General features: G+C 39.6%; 1 protein-coding gene across 1 annotated transcript; it reads right to left on the bottom strand.

Annotated features, from left to right (window-relative positions):
• Positions 1–29: 29 nt before the first annotated feature.
• Positions 30–13381, bottom strand: washc5 (WASH complex subunit 5). The gene is made up of 29 exons (XM_051407026.1): positions 13276–13381; positions 12404–12682; positions 11857–12002; positions 11538–11622; positions 11291–11391; positions 10569–10761; positions 10257–10409; positions 9946–10059; positions 9304–9475; positions 8992–9119; positions 8550–8679; positions 8077–8189; positions 7180–7346; positions 6312–6387; positions 5816–5926; positions 5245–5385; positions 4548–4628; positions 4326–4427; positions 4014–4193; positions 3726–3850; positions 3466–3628; positions 3183–3285; positions 3016–3095; positions 2755–2858; positions 2385–2514; positions 2134–2230; positions 1099–1252; positions 825–912; positions 30–534 (listed from the first exon to the last, which is right to left on the bottom strand). The coding sequence occupies exons 2-29, from the start codon at positions 12587–12589 to the stop codon at positions 478–480; spliced, it is 3480 nt and encodes a 1159-aa protein (XP_051262986.1). The 5' UTR covers positions 12590–12682; positions 13276–13381; the 3' UTR covers positions 30–477.
• Between the last annotated feature and the right edge of the window lie 9287 nt (positions 13382–22668).

The following is a 22668-nucleotide window of genomic DNA, read 5'->3' as shown; positions in this document are numbered from 1 at the left end:
CTCAACTGAAGGGGAATAAAAACAACATATTATGAACAATCATTTTTATTAATGAAATTCATTAGGCAATGGCACAAAGTGACAATATACAAAGTTTGCAAGTTAAGTCATAGGCAATTTAATTTTATTATCTATGTACAATCTATTATTAGTGCATTAAGACATTAATGGGCAATGAAATGTGTAAGTAAACTATTCAATAGGCTTTTTTCATGAAAGACACTGAAGCGCAGCTTTAAATCATAAAATGAATGAAGGCAAAACTCCATTTAGCTGCTTTCCTTCGCTTCAGGGTCCTGGAATTGTGCAACCTAGATTACTGTCACACACTGACATGGCTTACAGGAACACTTGAAATGAACAAAGCAAGCATGTATGTAACACCTCCTCTTCTCCCACTATGACAAGATCAAATGTCTGCAGTGAAAAAAGCCTAACAAAAGTATAATTGTCTAATGAAATGCTTTATCCAGATCTTCACAGTATTGTTCTGAACTCGTCAAAAATGAAACTGGGCACATGGGCTTCAGCCACCTTGAAAATACAGAGAAAATAAAGAGAAATACAAGTTAGTATCCCACATCCCGCAAGACATAGTGCTTAAAAATGTCTATAGTTGTGTCTCATTTAGGGCATGGTGCTATATGGTTAACCATTTCTTACAGCGGAAAGGTATTACATCTGTATAACAATACAGCAGCTAAACATATTAGGGTAGAATCATTAGAAATCAAAGCTCAGGTTTATGTAAAATGTTGTCATTTGGCACATTTTATACATGTTTTAACATTATAAGCAGCTTACTCAGGTCAAAGTTGTCCTACCTTGCGTGACAGTTTTGTGTACTTCACATAGTCCTCCAGGAACATCAGAGCCCCCACCACATCAGAAGGCATGTCAGGGATCTTCTGACTACGATGGGATCAAATAGAAACTTGAACATGAGTTCATAAAGCCATAACAGGATACATTTCATAAAAGTACTCAGATCAAGCAAACAAAAAGGGAAACAATATCTATACTAAAAACTACACAAAAGAAAGTGGTACTACCACTACTGGTACTATTACTGCAAAGTAGTCAAGTCTCATTTGTTACCTTGTGCACTGCTCCATGATAGAGCGGATGAACTGACCAATGAGAGCCATGAACTGATGTGTGTATCTGGAGTGGAACTGCTTGAGCAGGGTGAGCAGGCCGAGCACTAGAGGAGGCCAGTCCACTGGGTCTGTGGCTTTCCTGCACGTCATTCCTGGAAAAACACAAGACATCAGCCGTGAGGTTATTTACATGTGGATGCAGCCTTACATATCAGTAAGTCTGGCATACTGACGGGACACCAAGAATCTGTTGTGCTCACATTAGTTAAACCATCCTGATCCAATCCATCCTACAAATGATTGCTTTTATGTGTCATGAATATATACAATTTTAATTGTGTTCAAATTCAAATTTATGAAGTGATACAAGCTCTGTGCTTACACACAAAATCAATCACAGAGGGAGACCATTGTTGCCAACTTGGCGACTTTCTTTTCAGTCTTTCTCTCACTCTAATCTCTGGATTAGGGTGATTCTATAGCCTTTAAATATGCAAACTGTTTGTTTAACCTTCCCTCTTGCTCTTTCGCTCCGGATGTCTGGATTAGGGTGTTCCTATAGCTTAGCCTATATGTAAACAGCTTGGGTTTGTGATTATTTGGCTAAATAATAATAATGTTCAAAGTGTGTGTATATAAATTTCCTTCACAGTGTACCAGGTATCAGAAACAGATTTGAATTTACACTGCAGTTTTCAGTGACGCATTTATTGATGTAATATAGTATATACTTATAAATAAACAATATAGTTATAAGTAAACAAGAAACACTCACTCAACTAATGACTAAAAGAATTATGAAAACTGATTGTGAACAAACACCTAGGGTAATATCAATTGTTTATTCAGATATAAGTGCATGGAACAACTTCCATGGCAGACCCGAGCAAGTGACGTAAAGCCAGTTGCAGAGACAAAGTTATGAAACTTATTTAATTCGGGACAATTGTGGGACACTGAGGAAAACTTCATTTTAATTTCATCAACAACAGTACAATAAGTGATGTAATATAGTAAACTGAAAACAACTTGCCTTGGTTTTTGCTGTACTGAAGTTTAGGCAGCTGTGCAATAATAAACAGGAAGTTGATGATGGGGAAGTAAGGTAGGCGCTTTGTGGTGATGTAGATCTGTGACAACCATAAATGGAAGGAAAATGGTCAGAACATATTGTGCAATGTCTAAGCACATAGAACAGAAAACAGAGAAAGTCTGTAAATATGACTTAATATTTGTCCAACACTTATCACATTGTGTTGGAAGCAACAGCCATAATCTCCCGACCTTGTTGAGTGGGTTGTGAATGCCGGCAGCCTCCAGGTGGGCAGTGATGTCATACAGAAGAGTGTTATCCTCTTTAGGGTAGGGCAGGGATGGATCCTGGTAGTGAGCTTCAATGTCAGCCAGCAGAGATCTGGAAAGGTCACAATAAGAGTTGACATATGTTAAATTTTAGAATTACAGCAATAATTATTTATCAATTAGTAACAGGTTTATTTTGCTAAAACTAGCAAAATAAATGATAGGAATTAAATATGTATTTACTGTATTACCTACATATGTACTGAGTCTAAAGGCAACACACTATGAGTATCTCTTGATACTGAATACAATTACAGAGATGTAAGTGGTACAGTATGCTCTGAGGACTGACTTGTTCAGGTTTTCCAGAGCAGCAGCCAGGTGTTTGGAGTCAAACTTGCAGGAGTAGTTCAGCTCATTAGCAATCTGCTGTCTGAGAATCTGCATCTGACCCACCTACAACAAACGCAGTGCAACATATAGAAGAGGGGAGGGGGGCATTAGAAAAAGATTAAAGATTTGAAACACAATTTGAGCTCATTTTCAAATAACGCACATCCCATGAACATGAAGTTATTATTTTCTATTCACAACATTAGAGAATATCAGATACCTTCATGATGGCCTCCAGATATGCACCCCAGATCTTCTGAGTTTTGGCCACAGCATTAGCGTACACTTTGCTGGCATTAGCTGTTGCAGAAAAATAGATAAGATTTTTCTCAAGGAAAAAATAAAAAGATCCTGTCAGGTTGTAAGAGTTCCTAAATAAATACCTACCCACAATGCCCTGGACTGGGTTGACAGCACCCAGCATAGCTTTAAAAACATCCACCACAGCTTTGTCCCTCAGGATGGTCTTCTGAAGCATTGTCAGGAAGTTCTGATGGGAAAAACAGGTTGCTAACAGCGCAAATATATTCAGGTGTACATACCAGGTGCACTGAACATACTATAAAAGCCCTCACAGACCTGGAAGCACTAATGTGTCAGCTGTTTATTTCAGTAAGACCCTGGTGGTAGCTTTGTTGCACAGCCTGAGACCTTTTTGTACACTAATTACCTGAAGTTCCTTTACTATCATGAAGCAGAGCAGGCGGTCTAGTCCATTAAGGCCAAATGTACCCAGGGTGTTCTGGATCTCAGAGAACAGCCTGTTGTTGGTGACCTCCTGGTGGCTCTTTAGGTCGTACCAGGTGTTCATCTGGTCGATGTAGCACGTCACCCTGTAGAAAGGACCCATGTTTGTCAGGGAAGCTTCTAAATACTGCAAGATTCAGTGTCTACAGATATGACCAAACTTCAAAGATTTCAATAACATACTTGGGATCAGTGATTCGTAGGATCTCTCTGCAGAGACGACCAATGAAGGTAGCAGACTCATCCACAGAGGGAAACTTCGGGATGGGGATGTGGGTGGACTGGTGCACACTCTGCCAGTCCTGGATCTGATTGGAAGCAAGGAAAGAACCAATCAATCAACTCCCGTGACTGACATAGGCAAACAACCAGAGCATCTTGTATTGATTACAGAAGGATGAACTGATGTCATGCATTATTCAGGGATGTGATCAGAAACAGCAAAAATCACGCTACTGCATTGATCCAGACCTTTGCCCTGAGGAAGCTATTGCATTCCTGTTCCACATTGTAGTTGATGATGCGGGATACTTCCTCCTGCCAGATTTTAAGGCCATAAATGCTGACGTAGTCCTGGATGTACTCAAACGACCTGTAGAACCCATCCATGGTGGCCGCCATGTCCTTCAACTTGGGCATCAGCTCACTCAGCTAAGATAGTGGAAGATTGTTGTTTAGTCTAATCTTTTCCTTTTTCACTACTGTTATCCTTGATCTTATTTTTTTCCAAGGCTTTATATATAGTCAATCAAAATATAAATTGTTGCCGATCTGATGTCTGACCTTAGCCTTGGGGTTGAAGATCAATCCCTTGTGCAGAGCATAAGCTACCCTCTTCACCAACTCCTTCCTGATGCCATCCTCCAGTAGTTGCTTAGGATCCACCTAAAACATTGCACGTGTTAATAAAGTAAAATCCACTAAAGGAAGGGTGTTTTAATAGTCTATTATCATCATGCTAAAAGTAAAAGTAGAAAAGTCCAAATAACTGTTCTAATCTTCTACCTTAATGATCCCAACTAGAGTGGTCTTCATCATCAGGATCCCCTCGGTGAAGATGGAGATGTCATGGGTGAGTTTAGCCACCTGTAATCACACAAAGCATGTTTAGGCACACAATTGACAGACAGAATCCAGGGAACCTTAAATTAAATCAGTAAAATGACAAAGTATTATGATAAGCTAAGTTTCAGTTTTTATAAAAAGAGATGAATGCCAGCAGACATCGTATTGAATAGTATAAACAGACATATGCCGTGCTGTTTTGTTTTTAACTTTAAAATTGAAAATAAAATCAAAAGTTAAACTCTAAAACACTCATATTTAATTCCAGGGCACTTGACTGCATTTCAAAATATGCAATTTCAATATCAGCCTGACAAGTTCTAATTAATGTAATTGAAGTAAGTCTTTGCCTGCACAATCTATTTCCATATCGAGCCTTCTTTTCTAATTTATATTTCACATCAAAAGCTGCGAGCGAGATTGAAAAACGTTCAGAAATCCCAGCCAGTATGATTGCCTCACACTTACACACAGCAGATGAGTCGACATCAAAACAGACCAACTTGAAGCCTCTCTTTCTGCTTTTGATTTCTTTTGATATCCATTTCATTACTTCAATGACATTCTGAACAATACTGCAAAAGCTACATGCACATTACAAAGTGTGACTGTTTCAGAAACACAACAGTTGTTTTACTTCATAGCGAGCCCCGAGCTGGGAGTAGTCCTTTAGCTTGTCCTTATCTAGCCGTGTGGGCACCTCCATGATGTCATGGATCTGAAGCTTGATGATTTTGGCCAGAGAGGTGAACATGCTCTCGGGGATGATCTGCAGCACCTGGAAACAAGAAGATAAAATACCCAAACTGAGTACCAACATAAATCTTATGTATGTTTGGTACACAATGCTGCAGATGATGTGTACAGCTGGGAGGAGCAAATCCTCTGGCGTAAAGTAACACAGCATGTGGTTGATGAAACCAGAAGGTAATAGCATCTTACGGCACACATCCACTAAGTAGCTGTTTTTGGAGAAATCTACCAAACAGATGGTTGTAGAGACATTAATCACGACTGCAGCTGTTACTGAACCATAATTTACAGCATGCAGAGTTCATGTGTTAAAGTTGAGAAACCATTTTAAAAACATGTTCATTGCCACAGGAAACGTCACAGAAAGTGTCCTCTCTGCTAAACACTTTTAGATACAGCGGCTTCTTTTGTAAGATCATTGGTTAAAACATGAACACAATTGTAACACAATGTACCTTTCTGACGTAAGCCACCAACTCCCCAGAGTAGAACTGTGAGACACTCAGCAGGTCGGCACTGTTGGCCTGGTTGATACGCAGCAATGGAAGGTCCAATGCAGATGCCAGCTGGTTACACACACACACACACACACACACACACACACACACACACACACACACACACACACACACACACACACACACACACACAAGAATCAACATCACATTTAATAATTCTTCCAATCAAGGCAGAGTTATCAGGGTTGCCACTCTTTTGTATCAAATAATTTTGAGATGATGGGGTGTATAAAGTTCAAGTTCAGAGATTATAGTAGGCTGTATCCAAGCACTTTTAAGGACCCCTTCATTGTTCAGTAAATCCAAGAACTTTCAAGGTCTTGATTTTATTTTTTATTTCAATTACTTTCCAGACCTGTTACTGGAATCATTTATTAATTGCTATTATTTCTTTATGTGTGAGCATGTGTGCATTTGTTTTGATAGTCCTCACCTTCAGAAATGTAGCTCTCAGTTTGGTAACCATGGACGGGTTGACTCTGATGCTCTCCTGCATTATTGATGTGAAGCTGCAGAGTAAGACAGAAAAACTGTAACTTCAAAAAAGATAGTGGGTTAAATAAAACTCATTTAAAAAAAAAAAAAAAAGACATTTTCCCAGATATTATAAAGGAAACTCCTTTTGAAACTTACCTATACAATAGGTTATGTACAACAACTAGAGGATTAATGTTCTCTATATACGGTATCATTACTGGCAAATTAGCTGTATTCATTTCCACAAAACATAGGTTTCAATTAAATGTACTCCATAGAGCATATTACACTCACGTAAGGTTACATAAAATGGACAGCAAGATTTCTCCCATGTTCCAGAGATGTAAAATGATAAAATGTGATCTCCTACATATGCTTTGGAGCTGCCCAGTTATAGAAGAATCTTTGAAACATAGTATTGCATTAAACTTAAAGACAATAGCATCTCAAATTTGGCAGGATCCAAAACTACGGATAGTGGAGGACATAAGCAAGTATTTTATTTTACTCGCTAGCACTGCAGGGGAAAAAATGCAATATATACAGAATTCTGCCCTCTTTGAAATCAGCAGATAAAGAGCTGAACAGACTCTGTCTCTGGCTGACCATGTGATCTGTCACTATCTACACTACTGAGGAGGTTCTAAGAGGAAATAATGATTACAGTGGAAACAAAATATGCCAGAAAATCAGTTATTAATATGACATTTAAATGAACTGTGTAGCATCAAAGCTTTATCAAAGAATAATTTTTGCTTTATTTATGGTTACTTCACCATCTTCTTCTCTACCAGTGTTTTAATGGCTTTAATGATTATCAGTACCTGTCAATTATCTGCCATGCGTAGGAAAGGTCTCCAACTATCTGCATGGTAATGAGGACTTCTTCTTTTATATTGATGGTGCGGATCATTTGGTGCAGGAACTTCCTGGTGTCAGCCAGGAACTGACAGACCTGCAGGTTAGACTCCAACTGGTGGAACTCCTGGACCTGAACGCAAAGAGAAGAACAATTTTATTGACACACATATCTGTACTGAAAACAAACAACACTGCAAACACATATCTGTATCCAAGGATTGTAGGCACTCGCCCATTTTCTTGATGTTTAAAAAAACAATTCTGCACTGGCATTCATTAAATTCCTGGCTCATGAGGCTAATTCTGTGCTGGCACAGAAGACGGTACCCACTGACTAGCTAATTGTGTAAACAGTTATCAGTGGCTATGTAAATAAACATAACCTAGTGTTTGCAGTTTTTGAAAATCATATGTGTTCCATTTCTAGTTTTATAATAGACCGTGGCAGGATTGACAGGAGAAAATGAAGGTTTTTACAATCCACTGAGGCAACAAGACATTTCTACAGTACAGTCTGATATGTCTTTATTCCTATATATGTCATAGCAGTTAATTTAGTCTCTTTGTTTTACCACCGTTTCCATATATTGTAATTTCAGATTCCCTTATTTGGTATATGTATGAAACTAGGGCAAAGTACCTCTGAATCTGCAAAACAGTATAAAAAGATTCAACTCATGCTATCAAATTCTAACTCTTAAATCAAAAGACACCCATGAAAATTGAGCAAATCATAAAATCAAGTGCTCTGGATCTGTGATCTGCACTTGCGCCATATTGCGATTTTGATAACATTTAAATAAAAAATGCAGGCTTTGTTAAATGTAAAGCCAGCGTGAAATCATCATTGTCTTGCTCACCTCAACAAGAGCCTGTATGAGCTGAACTGTCTTCCTTCCAGCAGCTGTGGAGTCTTCATAGTTCAAAGACTCAATCTGCTTTGAGATTTCTCTGAACCAGGCCTGTAAGTTCTCTGTAAGGAGTAATAGAGGTGTTGTAGTACAAGTGGAGAGATAATGTTATCAAAGCAGTGGTTAAGAAAGATGGGCCTCGCTACTGGAGCTATAGTCGCAGTAACAGAAGAAAGAATGACTGATGTAATTGTAATTTGCCTCCCCCTGCATGTGTGTCCTTTGTGCGTTTCTTCCATGAGATTTCCTTACCTCACCATTTTTCTCTGAACCGCTTCAAGCTTAAAACTCATTAAAGCATTTGTGTTCCAACACTGAAATAATCCATGGCATTCAAAGCATGAAACACTGCATGGCTGAGGCTCTTTTTAGTCAATACCAGTTCTTTCCTTCATCTTTTCCACCCCAACAGCGTAACTCACCATTTTTCTCCACCCTGGTCAGAGGTTTGACGCCAGAGAAGACTTCGGCCAGCTCGGTCATTCTCTCTGATCCCTCTTTCTTATAGCTCTCCCATTTGATCTGCTTCTCTGACAACATCTGCTTGAACATCTGGAAGAGGGACAGCACAGATGCTGAGTCGATGAGGAAGGATTAGTCAGATGAGATGTGTAATGAGAACATTAAATTTGTGTCCTCTCCTTGTGATAGACTGGCTGGCCATATGCTGTCTCACTACCTGCTAATAGACGACAGAGGGGACAAACCTAACGAGTAACACAGTTGGCTGGATCGCTTTGGAATTATTCTGCCATTAATTTCACACTTTCACTACAAAAGAGATACGTCCAGTATGTTGCTTGTTTTTGTCCATATTTTCCCAGTCATCACTCACATTATCGAGTATTGAAGAGAGACTCTCACCTCTTTGAGTGTGAACTCGAACTGAGCAGTGTCTAGCAAGAGCTGGAACAGGATCTTACGGTTGTACTTGGAGTCGTTGAGCACTTGCTCTTTGATCTGACGCAGTCGCTTGTTGTTCGGATCGTAGGCTGTAAGAAAATGACTAATTTGAGTAAACAAAAATTAAAAACCTAGTTTTATTAACATCATATAAAGGTAAAGTCATGAATTTGGAAGTGTGGGGCTCCTTAGAGAAAATAAAACATCACAAGAGAGACAATATCTGTTCTTCTCCAAGCTACATTGTAGCAAAAATTGGCCCAATATCCTCACCTGACTCTGCAGAGTGCAGCATCAGCCAGCGGATAGCTACATTGCAGTCCCTCAGACAGTTGAGTAGTTTGGGAATGTTGTCCAGGATGATCTCCTCCCTGAGGAAACCTTCCTTCAGCAGCTGCTGCACCTGAGGCCTCAGACTTTCCATGCTAGCTGCATATCGAGTGGCCTAAATACACAGTGATCATGGTGGTTGGGAGAGATATGGTTAAAAGTATCTTTCATCTTGGACAATAAATTATTCATTTGCTCCAGCTAGTGGCCATTAGGAAACAAGGGAATGTTTGCAGATGACACACTAACAAGGGGTTGTTCAGTTGTCTCCTCCTGCTGAGGAGTGCAGAATTCTTCTAAATATAATCTTTGTTAACCTTACTTTAATTTGAGCTCATGGTCACTCACCATCTTTTTAAAAAACTTTTCAGGACAAGTTTAAAGCTGAAATGTCTTTCTAAAGTCACTGATTTGATTAATGCTCCTGTGTGTCAATTAGATTTTGCACAGTCACATTGGATGACTTACAAATTCTGCAGACACAGTTATCAGTATCTGCATACAATAGCGTGCCACACTGAAGGACTGTAAAATGACAACGCTGGAGGCTGTGTGACATTGAAGCCAATTCAAAATGTATAATACCTGCTCTTTGATGTTGGCAGAGTCCAGAGTGTAGTTGAGAGCAGTCTTGGCAGCTTTGTATGGTTCCCAGGCCTCCACCAGGTTTACTGTGATCCCCATGTAGATACTGATAACCTGCAGACAGATAACACAATCACTTCAGTACAACATTCACAATAAAAAAAACTGAGACAAAGTAAGATAAAGTGCATGCCATAACATTCCATAAAGTTGTTTACATTCATTTGTTATCTACCAGCCTGACACTATCAATGCAGATTAATCGTACAGGACGTACAATCAACAATCCTAACGTATAACAAATGTCTTACCCAGTTGTCAGGGAAGTACTTGTCCACTATCTCCCTCATCTTGGCTTGCTGGGTGTGCAGTATGGAGGGGCTGAAGTAGAGGCAGACATACAGCATGGCTGCCTGGTTAGCCAGCGCTGTGCTACGATGCTCTGGTAGAGGGTACGCAGACACCTAGTGGACAGGAAGAGAAATGTGATTTTTGGTCCAGGGCATGAGATTTGACACAATCTATACCCACTCAAGTTGTAACAGCCTCATAAAAGCTCTCACAAAGAGCTCATTTTGGTTTATTAAAAGTTCAAATTTATGTTTAATCAAATGTTTTCGCACTTGGTTGTATATGTCGTCTGAGCGCAGCCTCCCAATGACCATGCTAATAAAAGTGGTACTGATGGGAACTCTGTGGAAGTAGCTCTCAGGGTAGTTGGCTGGTCGTTTGGCTCCAGGCTGACTGGAGTAACCGGTACTGCGCAGGAGCTTGCAGATGTCATCCAGGTTGGAGTCGGCTGATGAACGAGCAGCACTGAAGGGAAGTAGGAAACAATATCAAGACTGAGGCGAGTGATGAAAAAAAAGTCAGGTGTCACTTCTTGGGATTAACACTGGAAAAGCATATTTTGCTATTTGAAGAATTATGCTATAAAGGATTAAAATGATCAATTCGGCATGCTCCTGTGTGTATCCTTAATACATGTGTGCATTTCTCTGGCATTACACATAACACACATCTACTGATTAACAACATGTTCGTATGTCCTTCAGATACAAACATGCTGGCATTATATTAAATATAAATTCATATTTTAATGTAAAATAATGACTGAGAGGCATAAGGAGAGATAACACGAGGTCAGGTACACCAAATATAAGGGTCACTCTCAAATATTTTAAACAAATGCACGTATGAGTAAAGTGACTCATATTTGCTGTGAGCAAGCTCAATGGCTAACAAGTGTTAGCATATTGAGTGTGTGAGTCAGCGAGAGAATGTGTGTGTGTGTGTGTGTGTGTGTGTGTGTGTGTGTGTGGGGGTGTGTGAGTCACAAGTGCACCTGTATCTATAGTAGGAAACAAGCATCCTCTCTCTGACCTCCCCTTCAATCTTTTGGTCAATAACCAGCAGCATGACTCCATAAAGGTAGAGAGCTTCACACTGAGTGGAAAAGAAAATATACACAATCAACTTCTGTAGGACTTTTAGATTTTTGAGTTTAATCTGTAATTATAAGGGCAGGGCATTGAAATCAATGTCCCTGTAATGTTACAAAATATAAACTGATTTGCATTTGTGTTACTTACTAAAAGCTGTTTCCCATCCTCATTTAGAAGCACAGTCTCCAAGGTCTGCTGAATATAAACACCCTCATGTAGGTCGTCCAAATATCTGAAGAGAGGAGAAAATAATATAATAACGTCTTGTGATATAGTCTTAATCAGGTTTTGTGGTTTACAAGGGAGAAAATGGGGAGGGGGTGTGTATCAAGGTCATGGACTATTACCTATTTCAACTTAACATGTTTTCATATTCTGAAAAACGTACTCCTAAATTAACTGAACTGAAAGTGAACTGAAAGTGAACTGAAAAACAAAACCCCTAAACATCCCGGTCCTGTCTCACCTGTTAAGATCCACTATATACTTGTGGACACTCTCAAAAGCCAGATAGAACCTCGACAGAATCTCAATGTTGTTCTCTCTAAACTCTTCATCCAGGTCTTGAAGCTCAGGTTTGGCTTCCAGTTTCCCATCGTAATACTCTGGACCCTGGCAAAAAGACAACGTCTTAAAAAGTGCAATCGATAATCAATCAATACTCCCAACAAATGGGACTAGGTAGAACAGCTGTTCCAATAAGAAAGCAATTATTTTCATAAATCAAAACAAAATGTTTGTCTATGTTCTGATTCTGAACGCTTGGAAAAGTCACACACAAATATGCAGTTATTACAACGGAAAGAATATGATCTCCACCTCCCATTACTTAAACAATTACTTAAATACTGACTACATCACTATGACCATACATCATGTGCCTACTAGTTTCCTCAAGTCTACAAAATATACATGTAACTACGCCGTCACTTCAGCATTTGTATGTTAAGCTTTGGCCCGAGGGTGAGACCGGTGTAGCTGCTTCATCAAGGCCAGAAAGGTCAAATCCATACCTTAAAGTAGCTGAAGTCACAGATAATGTCTCCATATTTCTGCTGGTCACTCTTGTCTTTGAGCCTGAAAACTGCAGGGATGAAGTCAGACAGGCGCAGGAGCTCAGCAATGATGGCATTTCCTCTAGAAACTATCCTGAGGATGGCCTGGCCGCACAGGTTGTTTTCTGCCAGGAAGTCCACCATAGCGGCTGGAGGAAGAGGAAGAAGAGGAGGAGGAGGAGGAGGAGGAGGATGCACAAAACAGCTACACCTTGACCCACTGCCTGGATACTCTAGCTGAAAAGAGAAAGGAAGCATGACTTTTCAGTACTCGTTCCAAACATCATGCACAAATGTCTTTGAGTTAGACACTTAATCTCTGGTCCTGGGTTCTGACTCCTCCCAGGTAACTAATAGCTTACTACATCAGTATTAGCTACCTAAACCTAGCAGATACTTAGCATGCGAATAAAGCTGTTCCCCCCGGAAATACAGTGTTACAAGCATTGACTCACTTAATTGTGTTAACGTCAGTCCTAAAATGTCTGTAACATTTTTAATACTCTAGGTTTTTAATTTTCCAGTTCTCTTGAAGTCACATCCAAACACATAGAAAACACTCGTTTAGCTTTGAATCAAACTGTAGTTTGGTTTCTGAATGGAAGAATCTGAGGACTGCAGTTATTTGATGATCCTGCATTAGCTAAGTGTTAGCTCTTTCTATTGCCACCAGGCTAACGTTAGCCTACAGCCTGCTAACTACTTTTATTAGCCTCGACGTTGCAGACGACAATACACGAAAAGATGCCAAAAATATCGCGGTTAACTAACTTTTTACGACTGGGTGATTTAATTTATACAGACACAAAAAGACATAGAAATATCCTTGCCTCTTTGGGTCCTCTCTTCTCTGTTTACTTCCTCATGACCAACCACATGACTCTGACGCTGGGGGTGTTTGTTTATAGTCCTTCAGCGCGCCGGAGAAGGGCGGTAACAAGTATGGCCCACGCTCTGCCTTCCACCACCTAAAGTAAATTTCCTATTTTTTTAATTTAGCTTTTTTATTTCGATAGACCTTTAGACATCATTCACTGTCTGCTACCTGCTAAACCAAAGATGTTTATATCCAGAATCACTGAGTAAAGTGGGTCAGCTGAGTTTAAGCAGGTATACCTCCACGGTGTAAAACCCACTTAGGTGTACATGTTTCTCTAGATGGCGACAGAGATCCACTATTTCCTCAGTTTATCTATCTCACTGCTGCTCCACCACACCAGGCTCTGTGAGTGCAGATTTCTGGCTCCACAGGGATGCAGTGATTTGCAGGGATCGGGTAGTGAGAATATGCCTGAACTGAAATTAAACCAACCTACTGTGGAAAACCTCAGAGATAAATCCACAGGGAAGAAATATAACACCCTACAGCCTTCAGGCAACAAATATCCTCTTAAAATACATTTTCTCGGAGGCCTCTGAAGGGACTTTCCTCTACCCTAACAGCAAACCACTCATTTTTCATCATCTCTACAATAAAAATCTATTTGGTTGGCGAAATAATGAACCTTCCTTGAAAATACTAAAGTCTACCACCCACTGTGTCTGACATGGCTGAAAAAAAACTGACAACCTGCATGACCAACATGTGGTCATCATGGGTGAATAAGCATAAGCCCTTGTGTTTCCTTCAAAAACTGATTGAATTGGACTTTTATTGCCAATAATTCTAACACGCTGGCAGGCACTTCCTTTAACCAGTGTGAGCCAGAGGTTAATAACCAACATATGGAGAGAGCTGTTTGTTTGACCTGTCACCTTTCTGCTTGGCAGAGCGCAGCTTCATCACAGTCTTGAACCAGTTGATGCCTCTGTGTGCTGTAGCAGTAGATTGTCTGTCCACTTCATTCAACGTTTAAATTGTAAGTCTTTTGATACAACACTGCTGTAACACTTTAATTTAATTTTTGATATGCAAAGTTTTCTTTGCTTCAGGGTATTTTTTGCAGATTATCCTCAAAACCCTTTTACTATATTCATTAGTGCAGAGTGGTGATTGACAGGGAACTAGGAGACAGAGGGTGTGACATATAGCAAGGTTAGCTGCGTTTAAAGTCCTGAATGACGTGCTTCTTATCTTGCTGAGCCACTGGAGCACCATTATTTCAATGCATTTTATAGTGGGGACAAGGGAGAAAGACAGACAGGAGCAATTAAGATTCATAGCCTGCCACCTCATTGACCCGGCTGTCCACAAACTACACAACTGTGTCCCTGCGGCCGCTGGATTTATTATCCGTTTACCATCACACCAAGGTCACATTCTCAGCAGCACCAGGGTCAGCTATATGGGCTTCCTGGGAAGCATCATGAAAGGTTTTCACTAATGAGGTCTCTTAATACACACTTTCTTTATTAACCTTCTGGTGCCTTAAGGGTTTTCTCTTCTTGTTATCATGATTGGTCTTTGTAGAATCTCTTATGAGAATAGTTTTTATTGGAAAACACAAAAAAAATGTTTGTGATAAATCAAAAGCCCATGCAGGTAAAGGGCACTATATATACCCTCCTGGGGCTTAGCGGTCACATACGTGGACAGCACCTTTTAGCTCTTATGTCCACAATTGTGTTCACTGCTGAATTGGGGGTGTTATGGTACGTATATGGGGTACTTACACTACCATATGGTGGTGTCAGAAATTTCTAACACACTACGGTGCCACTACGGTGCCAATTCAAAATGGCGGGAAAATTCAAGTGGTCGCTCCATACACAAACGCCGACCAGGTAAGAAGTTCTGACATATTTCATGGCTTATTCTGATTTAGATATTTATAAAAGCCTTGTACATTTGTCATGACATGCAAATTTGAAAAAAAAGTGTAAAAATAGCAACTTTGTAGGTCGCTAAACATGATGTACACATAAGTGTACTTACGGACTGATGCTCCTCAAAACTAACATGCTAGCACACATGTAAAATAAGAAAAAAGCTAACTCTGGTGCAGCTAAAAAGCTGTACATGGTCCCAATGAAATAAATAACAATTAAATCACTAAATACATACATACATACATACTTAAATTAGTTGGTTTGAAAATGTTAGTAAAAATGTGCACATGTAAATTAGCTTACAGCTAACTCTGGTGTAGCTAAAAAGCTGCATATTGTCCCATTGGAATAAATAACAAATAAATAATGCAAACCTACATACATAAATTAATTTGTATTTGATTTTGTCATGTTTTTATTTACGGAGCGTTTTTCTGTGCAAAGAGCATTGGAGCTACCCCCTTTTGGTCGTAAAATCAGCCGTCCCACTCGGGGCTCCTCACAGTACACCGAGCTAAACGAGGGTGAACGTACGACTCGCAAAACAAAGGTGGCAGCGTCCGTATTGACTACATTGGTCGTTTTAATGTCGATTTTAAATGCTCCTACACACTGTTTACATTGCTGCTTTAGTCCGGTCACCAGTTTATGCATTGCACGGTGTTGCTGTGAGTTCAATACAATGTAAAGTTTTGTTTTCTAGCTGGTTTGCTAAATAGGCTAATGTAGCTAACAATAACACTAGCCTGCCACTGGAGGCCCCTGGAGGCTCGAGACAAACGCCACAGCACTTGTTGACATTGAAATAGGCGAAAATGGCAAAATATTATTGAAATGTAAGACTTGCAATAACGGAATTACTTGAAATGTTAGTGTTTCTGACAAATGGAATGCTATAAGTGGTACAAGCCAGGCAATTACATCACGTTCTCGCGTCAGAGCAACTCGGGTGGGGGATTTACGAGACAAATGGATCGCACCATAAGTCACATTCCTCCTCCAACTCCTCTCCTCTCAGACTCTGTGAAGGTCAATAATCAGGTGACCTCTGGGCCTCTGTAAGCAGGCCTGGTCCTTCAGTCCTCAGTGATCGCAGCCTTTAACATGTTCCCTTTTTTACATTACCAATTAGAGGTGGGCGATATATATCGTTTGCGATAATATCATCATCGTTGTTTTGATGATGTGCAAATTATGTCCATTATTGAGTATTTAAATTACTTCGCCAAAAATATTTAAACGCACGCGGAAACTCCTCACATCCACTTAATACACGGTGCAGCAACGCTCTCTACAGCATGGCAGGATTCAGTCACACGACTAGTGATCAGGTGACCTCTCGCTAGCATCCTCCTTGCAACAGTTTAGCAGCGCGTTGTGATGGTAGAGAGAAAATGCAAACACCTCCAGTCCCTGAAGCTACCGGTACTTCAGATGATTTAGTGCCGAGACGTGGGTCTACCTCTCTGGCATGGAAATGGTTTGGTTTCGAAAAGACTGATTAGGGTCTGTGTCCACCAAACACGTTTTTAGTGCTAGCAGCGCCTATTTTGAATACAAATCCTATGGGCTTCAGCATTCAGAGCGCTAAGCTCAGCGGTAAAAAGATGTCAGCGGAGACGTTTTTTAGCGCAGCGTTCAGAGCGCTTCAAGTTGAAATCTTTACAACTTTTAACGCTGCTGGGCGCTCGGAAAATGAGTTTTTGAGCGCTCCCAGTGCTAAAAACGCATTTGGTGGACACAAGCCCTAACTTAGACAATTCCAATCACAAGGATATCGACTGATTATCGTTATCGCCAAAATCCCCAAAAATAACGAGATATTATTTTTTGCCCATATCGCCCACCCCTATTACCAATGCAAAATTTCACATGAGCTATTCACCTACTATGATGTTTTTTCATTTTTTTTCCCATTATGATGTTCAAAACACATTAGTAGCTTAATAGTTTTTTTTAAAAAACAGTAACCATTTAAAATGCTTTGAATGTTTTATATTTTGATACAGACATACAATGTCATCCTGCAACTGTTTTAACTGTCCAAAATGGGCAAAAAAAAAAATTTTACTCTCTGATATTCAAAAAAATTTCAAAAAATATGTGTGTATGTGTTAGTAATACATTAAAAAACAGTCAGGAAAAAACTGCTATGTTCAAGGTGGAAATAAAGAGTTTTTTATTCTATTACACAAAGGTGACTTTATTGTGTTTTATGGAAATTCGGACCATGAGTCCACATATGTGGACATCATTTTTCTCTAAAAGTACATCATATCAAAAGATGATACTTAGTTTTTATTCTAATTAGGTTCCAATAAGCCCAAATAGCAAAGAGAAATAAAAAATGCATGTAAAAAAACAGCTTGGGCCTTAGGAGGTTAAACACAGCAACAGTGAAATGTTATCACATTGAGTAATATTCCAAACACATATATTCATTTAGTCATCAACTGAAGAGTGACAAAATGACCCTCATGTCTCTGCCCATTAAGAGCACTGACGGATCTCAGGTCTCATTCCCTGAGTAGCCCAGCAGCCATCGACTGCTGGGTCAGGTCATTATCATTTGTCAGTGAAACCCTTGAATAAGCTGATAAATGATGAGTGCCTCTTATTCTGTGAGCTACTTTGTGTGCTAACAAACTCACCAAATTAAGGACTTTAGTTACTGAGATTTATAAACCAGAGGTTATTACCAGTATCCAGCAGCTATAATTGGTTGATTTCAAAGTCCTGTGTGTTTAAGCAAAAGATGCAAGGGTGTCTATGTGTATATTTTTGTTCCTAGGTGCATTAACAAATGCACACATGTGTGCATGTGTCCCTGTTGGCCTTGTGTGCCCTTTATTAGCAGCAAGTTGACTCTATTCAGCTTGGCAAGTGATTAAACCTTTTCGTGGCGGGAACTTTCACACTGCTGTGAACTGTGTGAGGTGATTAAAGGCTGCTCAATTTGTAGTCCAGTCCCTCTGCTATTCTTCCTCATTGATCTTTTTCAGGCCCTTGAAGTGAGAGCTAAACACAGCAGGCTCTCTCTCATTGGAATGAGAGAAGAAGCATACTCTCTCTGTCTTTCTACTCATGTCAGAAAATATTTGACGGATATGTATCAAACTATAACTCAAATTAGCTGCCATGTATGGCGGGTATTTAATCATGTTTATGTGATTAACTTTGTTGTGTTTCGAATTTGAATTTAATTAAGCTCTTTTATGTTGAACATTATAAATGAATACATAACAAGAAACAATTCTGTAAACTACATGTGCTGCACAGTACTGAGCTTTTTTTATAGTGTGATACACACTCCAGAAGATGAAGATACATTAAATCTAAATCCGAACCCTGTAGGATAGCGTCAAAGAATTACATTGCTTTGCCACAGTTTTGAACAACTACTATTTTAACAAACTAAATCATTATTTATATTATATTTTTTTAACCTTTTTTTTTTACAAAGAACCCAAAAGCATGCTCAACGCTAACAGCAGCATATCAGCATGCTTACAATGACAAGTATCATGTTCAACAAGTATCATGTTCAACACCTCCTGCTAATTAAGCAGGTATTGCATCAGAAAAAATTAAATAAAATTTCATGACAATCAATCCAGTAGTAGCTGAGATATTTCAGTTCAGAATTGAGGGTCCAAGAATGGAGGGTGTTAGTTTACGAAGCTCTCTAAGATAAATTTGTGGTATTGGTCTATATAAATTAGACTGACTTGACTTTGCTCAATAGATGAACGTTTCCACTATCAATTTCCCCAAAGAGTACATCACTAAAATACAAGTAAAACACTGTCACACTGCAGGGAATGTGCCCAATATTACATCACCAATGCTAGATACCAAAACTCTTCCCAAACGTTTTGAGACTAACAAGTGGTTTCAGGACAAATAGCAAAGGCTGATTGTGGTAATACTCCAATATCAAATTTGATCAAGCAGCAGATGTTACCTTTATTGCAAGTCATTACTGCTGTCATACTTATTAGCATACAAATGGCTTCCAGGCCTATAGAGACCTAAAAGTTATTGCATGTGTAATTGAACCTGATCTCTACCCTGTGATTGAGATGTTCCAACACACACACAATGCCATGCACACAAAGTGGTGAACATATTGTCCACTCGCACGAACCCACCTACACACAGACAAGCACGCACACACACGCATACCCACACACACACCCACACCCCCACACACACACACACACACATGCTTTGTCTCTATTCTTATTATTTAGTCACTGTCCTTTTTGTAATATATAAATACAAACAGTAGAAGAGAAAGAAGAAAAATAGGCAAGAGGAATATGATGATAATCACAACACCTCTTATGATGCTGATAAGTCATTGATCAACACATTCATCTCCTGTAGACTTTCTGACACAGTTTGGATTGTGAATAAAACAATGAGAACTGTCATTTTAACATTATTCACTGATAGATTGATAGATATAACCTCCCTTTTGAATGGGATTCTTGAATCCACTTTTACACTGATGAATTTAGAGAAATGTAAAGGCAGATAATCAATATTTTAACAAAAATACTGGATGTAAAAAAGGAGTTTATTCTTTATTCTTTCCACCCAGAGATGTCTCTGCATTATTTTTATTACCATTAAGGAACAGAATATTAGTCCTTTAAAGAACAATTGACTCTGAATTATAACTAGGTCATGGGAGCTTTTTGTTGTTGCCACTCTAAAATTATGTGACAGGTCCTTATGACTGGAGCACTTCAAAGGAAATTATTGCTGGGAACAGGAGCAGACTTTCCAATGGGGTCAACCGTGTATTATAGCATGTTATAATGACATTCAAAATGAGGCAATACGATCTTCAAATTATTTTTCTGTCTGTCTGCCAGTTGATTGGTCCACCACTTTGGTCAAGACTATAATATCCCGACAACTGTTGAATGGATTGCCATCCCATACCATTATAGTACATACATTCATGATCCCCAGAGGATGAATCCTCTTCCTGTAATGACGCCAGCAGGACAACGTTTTTCCAATACTTTGGTTTATGACCAAATACCTTCAAAACTAATGGTGGCCTCAGCTGTACTTTTTGTTAAGTGCTCATTAGCAACTGGTTGCATGCTGACACGTTCCTTAATCGGAAGGTTGTGGGTTCGATCCCCGGCTCCTGGTGCCACATGTCGAAGTATCCTTGAGCAAGATACTGAACCCCAAATTGCTCCCGATGCCGTGTGTATGAATGTTAGTTTCTGTTCGATGGACTTCACTGTGTGAATGTGTGTGAAAAGGTGAATGTGGCACGTAGTGTAAAAGCGCTTTGAGTGGTCGGAAGACTAGAAAGGCGCTATATAAGTACAGGTCCATTTACCATTTAACCTAAGACATGGTAAACATTATACCTGCTAAACACCTGCTTTTACCATGAAACATTGCACATGTGCAGTTATCAATGTTTGCCTTTGTGAGCATGTTTCCATTAGCATTTAACTCAAAGTACAGCCTCACAGAGCTGCTACCATATAGCTTTAGACTTAAGGTTATTTAACCAGTAAATTAAAGGTTTCAGCCAGGGATTTAGGATCATTTATAAAGTCTATGATCTCAGGGAATGAGTGATGTATTAAGTCTTGGAGTGTACATTTGGACCTCACAATCTCATCTGAATTTCTAAAGTCGACTGTGAAAGCATTCACTGTGATTCATGACTATATCAACTATAAATCTATTCATTTGGAACAACTCTCATGCCATTGATGACAGGCAGTGTCAAATCAGTATCCTACCTAGTCTTTTTGACTCAACAAGGCAAAACAAAAACTGGAATGGGGGGAAAGCAGACTAAACTAGAAATAGACTCTTTCTAAAGGTAACAAAATGTACCTACCAACACCTCTAATTCTCCCTGATTAACACCTTGTATCTAGTTAATAAAACTGAAGTACTGAAATGACAGGCTGCGCTTATAAGAAGGTGTTATTGTAAGTGTTGGACTAAGCTAATCAGCTAAGCCAACCTAATCGGCTGCTGGCTGCAGCTTCATATTAAATGCACAGACAGGAGAGTGGTATGATCGTCTCATGTAACTCTCAGCAAGAAAGTGAATAAGCTAAATTTAAAAATCCCCTTAATAAAAACTAGTTTAAAAAATACAAGCTACTAGACTGTGACATGAGAAAATATCCATCTATGACTTGTTCCCACTGGAGGAGAAGTTGCCAGCTGTACAGTATATCAAGTAGCTCCCCACTTAAATCGTTGAGGGTGATCCTACTGGTCCTCTCTGCATCAAGACACTGACACTTCCATTTGTTACATGAACCCTTCATTTCACTGTTCATCCTGTTACACTCAGATGTGATTTGTGCATTTCAGTGTCACACAGACGGATGAGGCTCTTCACCAAGGCTGTCAGTCTCAGTGAGGAGGGGACATTAAATTACCACATCCAAGGCTGTGCTCTACATGAAAGAGGCACACACATACATAGCATTTGCACGCCAACAAATGGCTGTGTGTATGTGTGTGCGTAGTCCTGCATATGTCTGCGTGGCTGTTGTGTAACACATTTCATATTTTGATGTGAATATGTGAGTGGAATTTTTAAATAGCAAATCTGCATTGCATTACTGTTATTGACAAAAAGCGAATTAATGACCTTAAAATGTACTCAGAAGGAAATAATAAATCTCCATTTGGCTGTTTAGTTTCTTGGCTGACTGACTCGCTGGCTGGCTGGGAAAACTATGCTGACCTGGGTGCATCCAAATTAGATATTGGCATGGTTGCGTGTATTACACAGTGGGAGTGCTGCTCTGGCTCAGTCACCCTGCTGCTCTAAATCTGGCCAGTGCTCAGCTCAGCAAACACAATGCAACAGCAGGGAGACAGCATCTCCACATTCTCATTAAGCTGCAGATAATAGCTTGACAAAAGCAGAAACCCACAGATGTTTTTTTTTATGTTTTTTTCCCTGGAATCCAATTGTCTGCATTTTTGTTGATTTGTCCTTACTCTGTCATCACGTTGGTTTTGAAGTAAGGCATCCAAATAAGCCTACTGGAAGTGCAATTATACATTTCTGACTGTAAAGTGAGGGACTGTCACAATTCCACATGGATAGAGCACTTTAAAGAGCTTGAATTAAAATTCAGTGACATATAAACAGTACACATCTGATCGTTGTAGTGGCAAAAGCTCAGGAACATCCATCTACTCAGATCAGTCAACGGCGCCCCCCCCCTAAATTAGTTAAAGGGATGAAAGAGAGAAGAGGTGGAAAGAATGCCAAAGAGCAGCAGAGGGGTTGATAGAGAGTAAGAAGGCAGGAGTGGGGTGGGTGAGACAGAAAGAGGAGACAAAGAGAAAGGGAGGAGGTAGAGAATGAGGAGGTGGCCGTCATATCCCTCCCTGTCTTTGATCAGTGGTCCATGGGGAACTGAGGCAGTGCAGATAGC

This window comes from Dicentrarchus labrax, unplaced genomic scaffold (genome assembly GCF_905237075.1).
Source record: "Dicentrarchus labrax unplaced genomic scaffold, dlabrax2021, whole genome shotgun sequence".
NCBI lineage: Eukaryota > Metazoa > Chordata > Actinopteri > Moronidae > Dicentrarchus > Dicentrarchus labrax.
The sequence above is the reverse complement of the archived record's forward strand: the minus strand, read 5'-3'. Positions and strand labels throughout refer to the sequence as shown.

Bases quoted from the DNA above. Each gene is read 5' to 3' on its own strand.
- washc5 (XM_051407026.1), bottom strand. From the start codon at position 12,589: ATGGTGGACTTCCTGGCAGAAAACAACCTGTGCGGCCAGGCCATCCTC. The intron at 8,680-8,991 runs GTGAGAGTCTCT...TCCCTCTTCCAG, and splicing joins TCGAGTTCACACTCAAAGAG to ATGTTCAAGCAGATGTTGTC. The intron at 3,851-4,013 runs GTCTGGATCAAT...GCTTCCAATCAG, and splicing joins ATAGCTTCCTCAGGGCAAAG to ATCCAGGACTGGCAGAGTGT.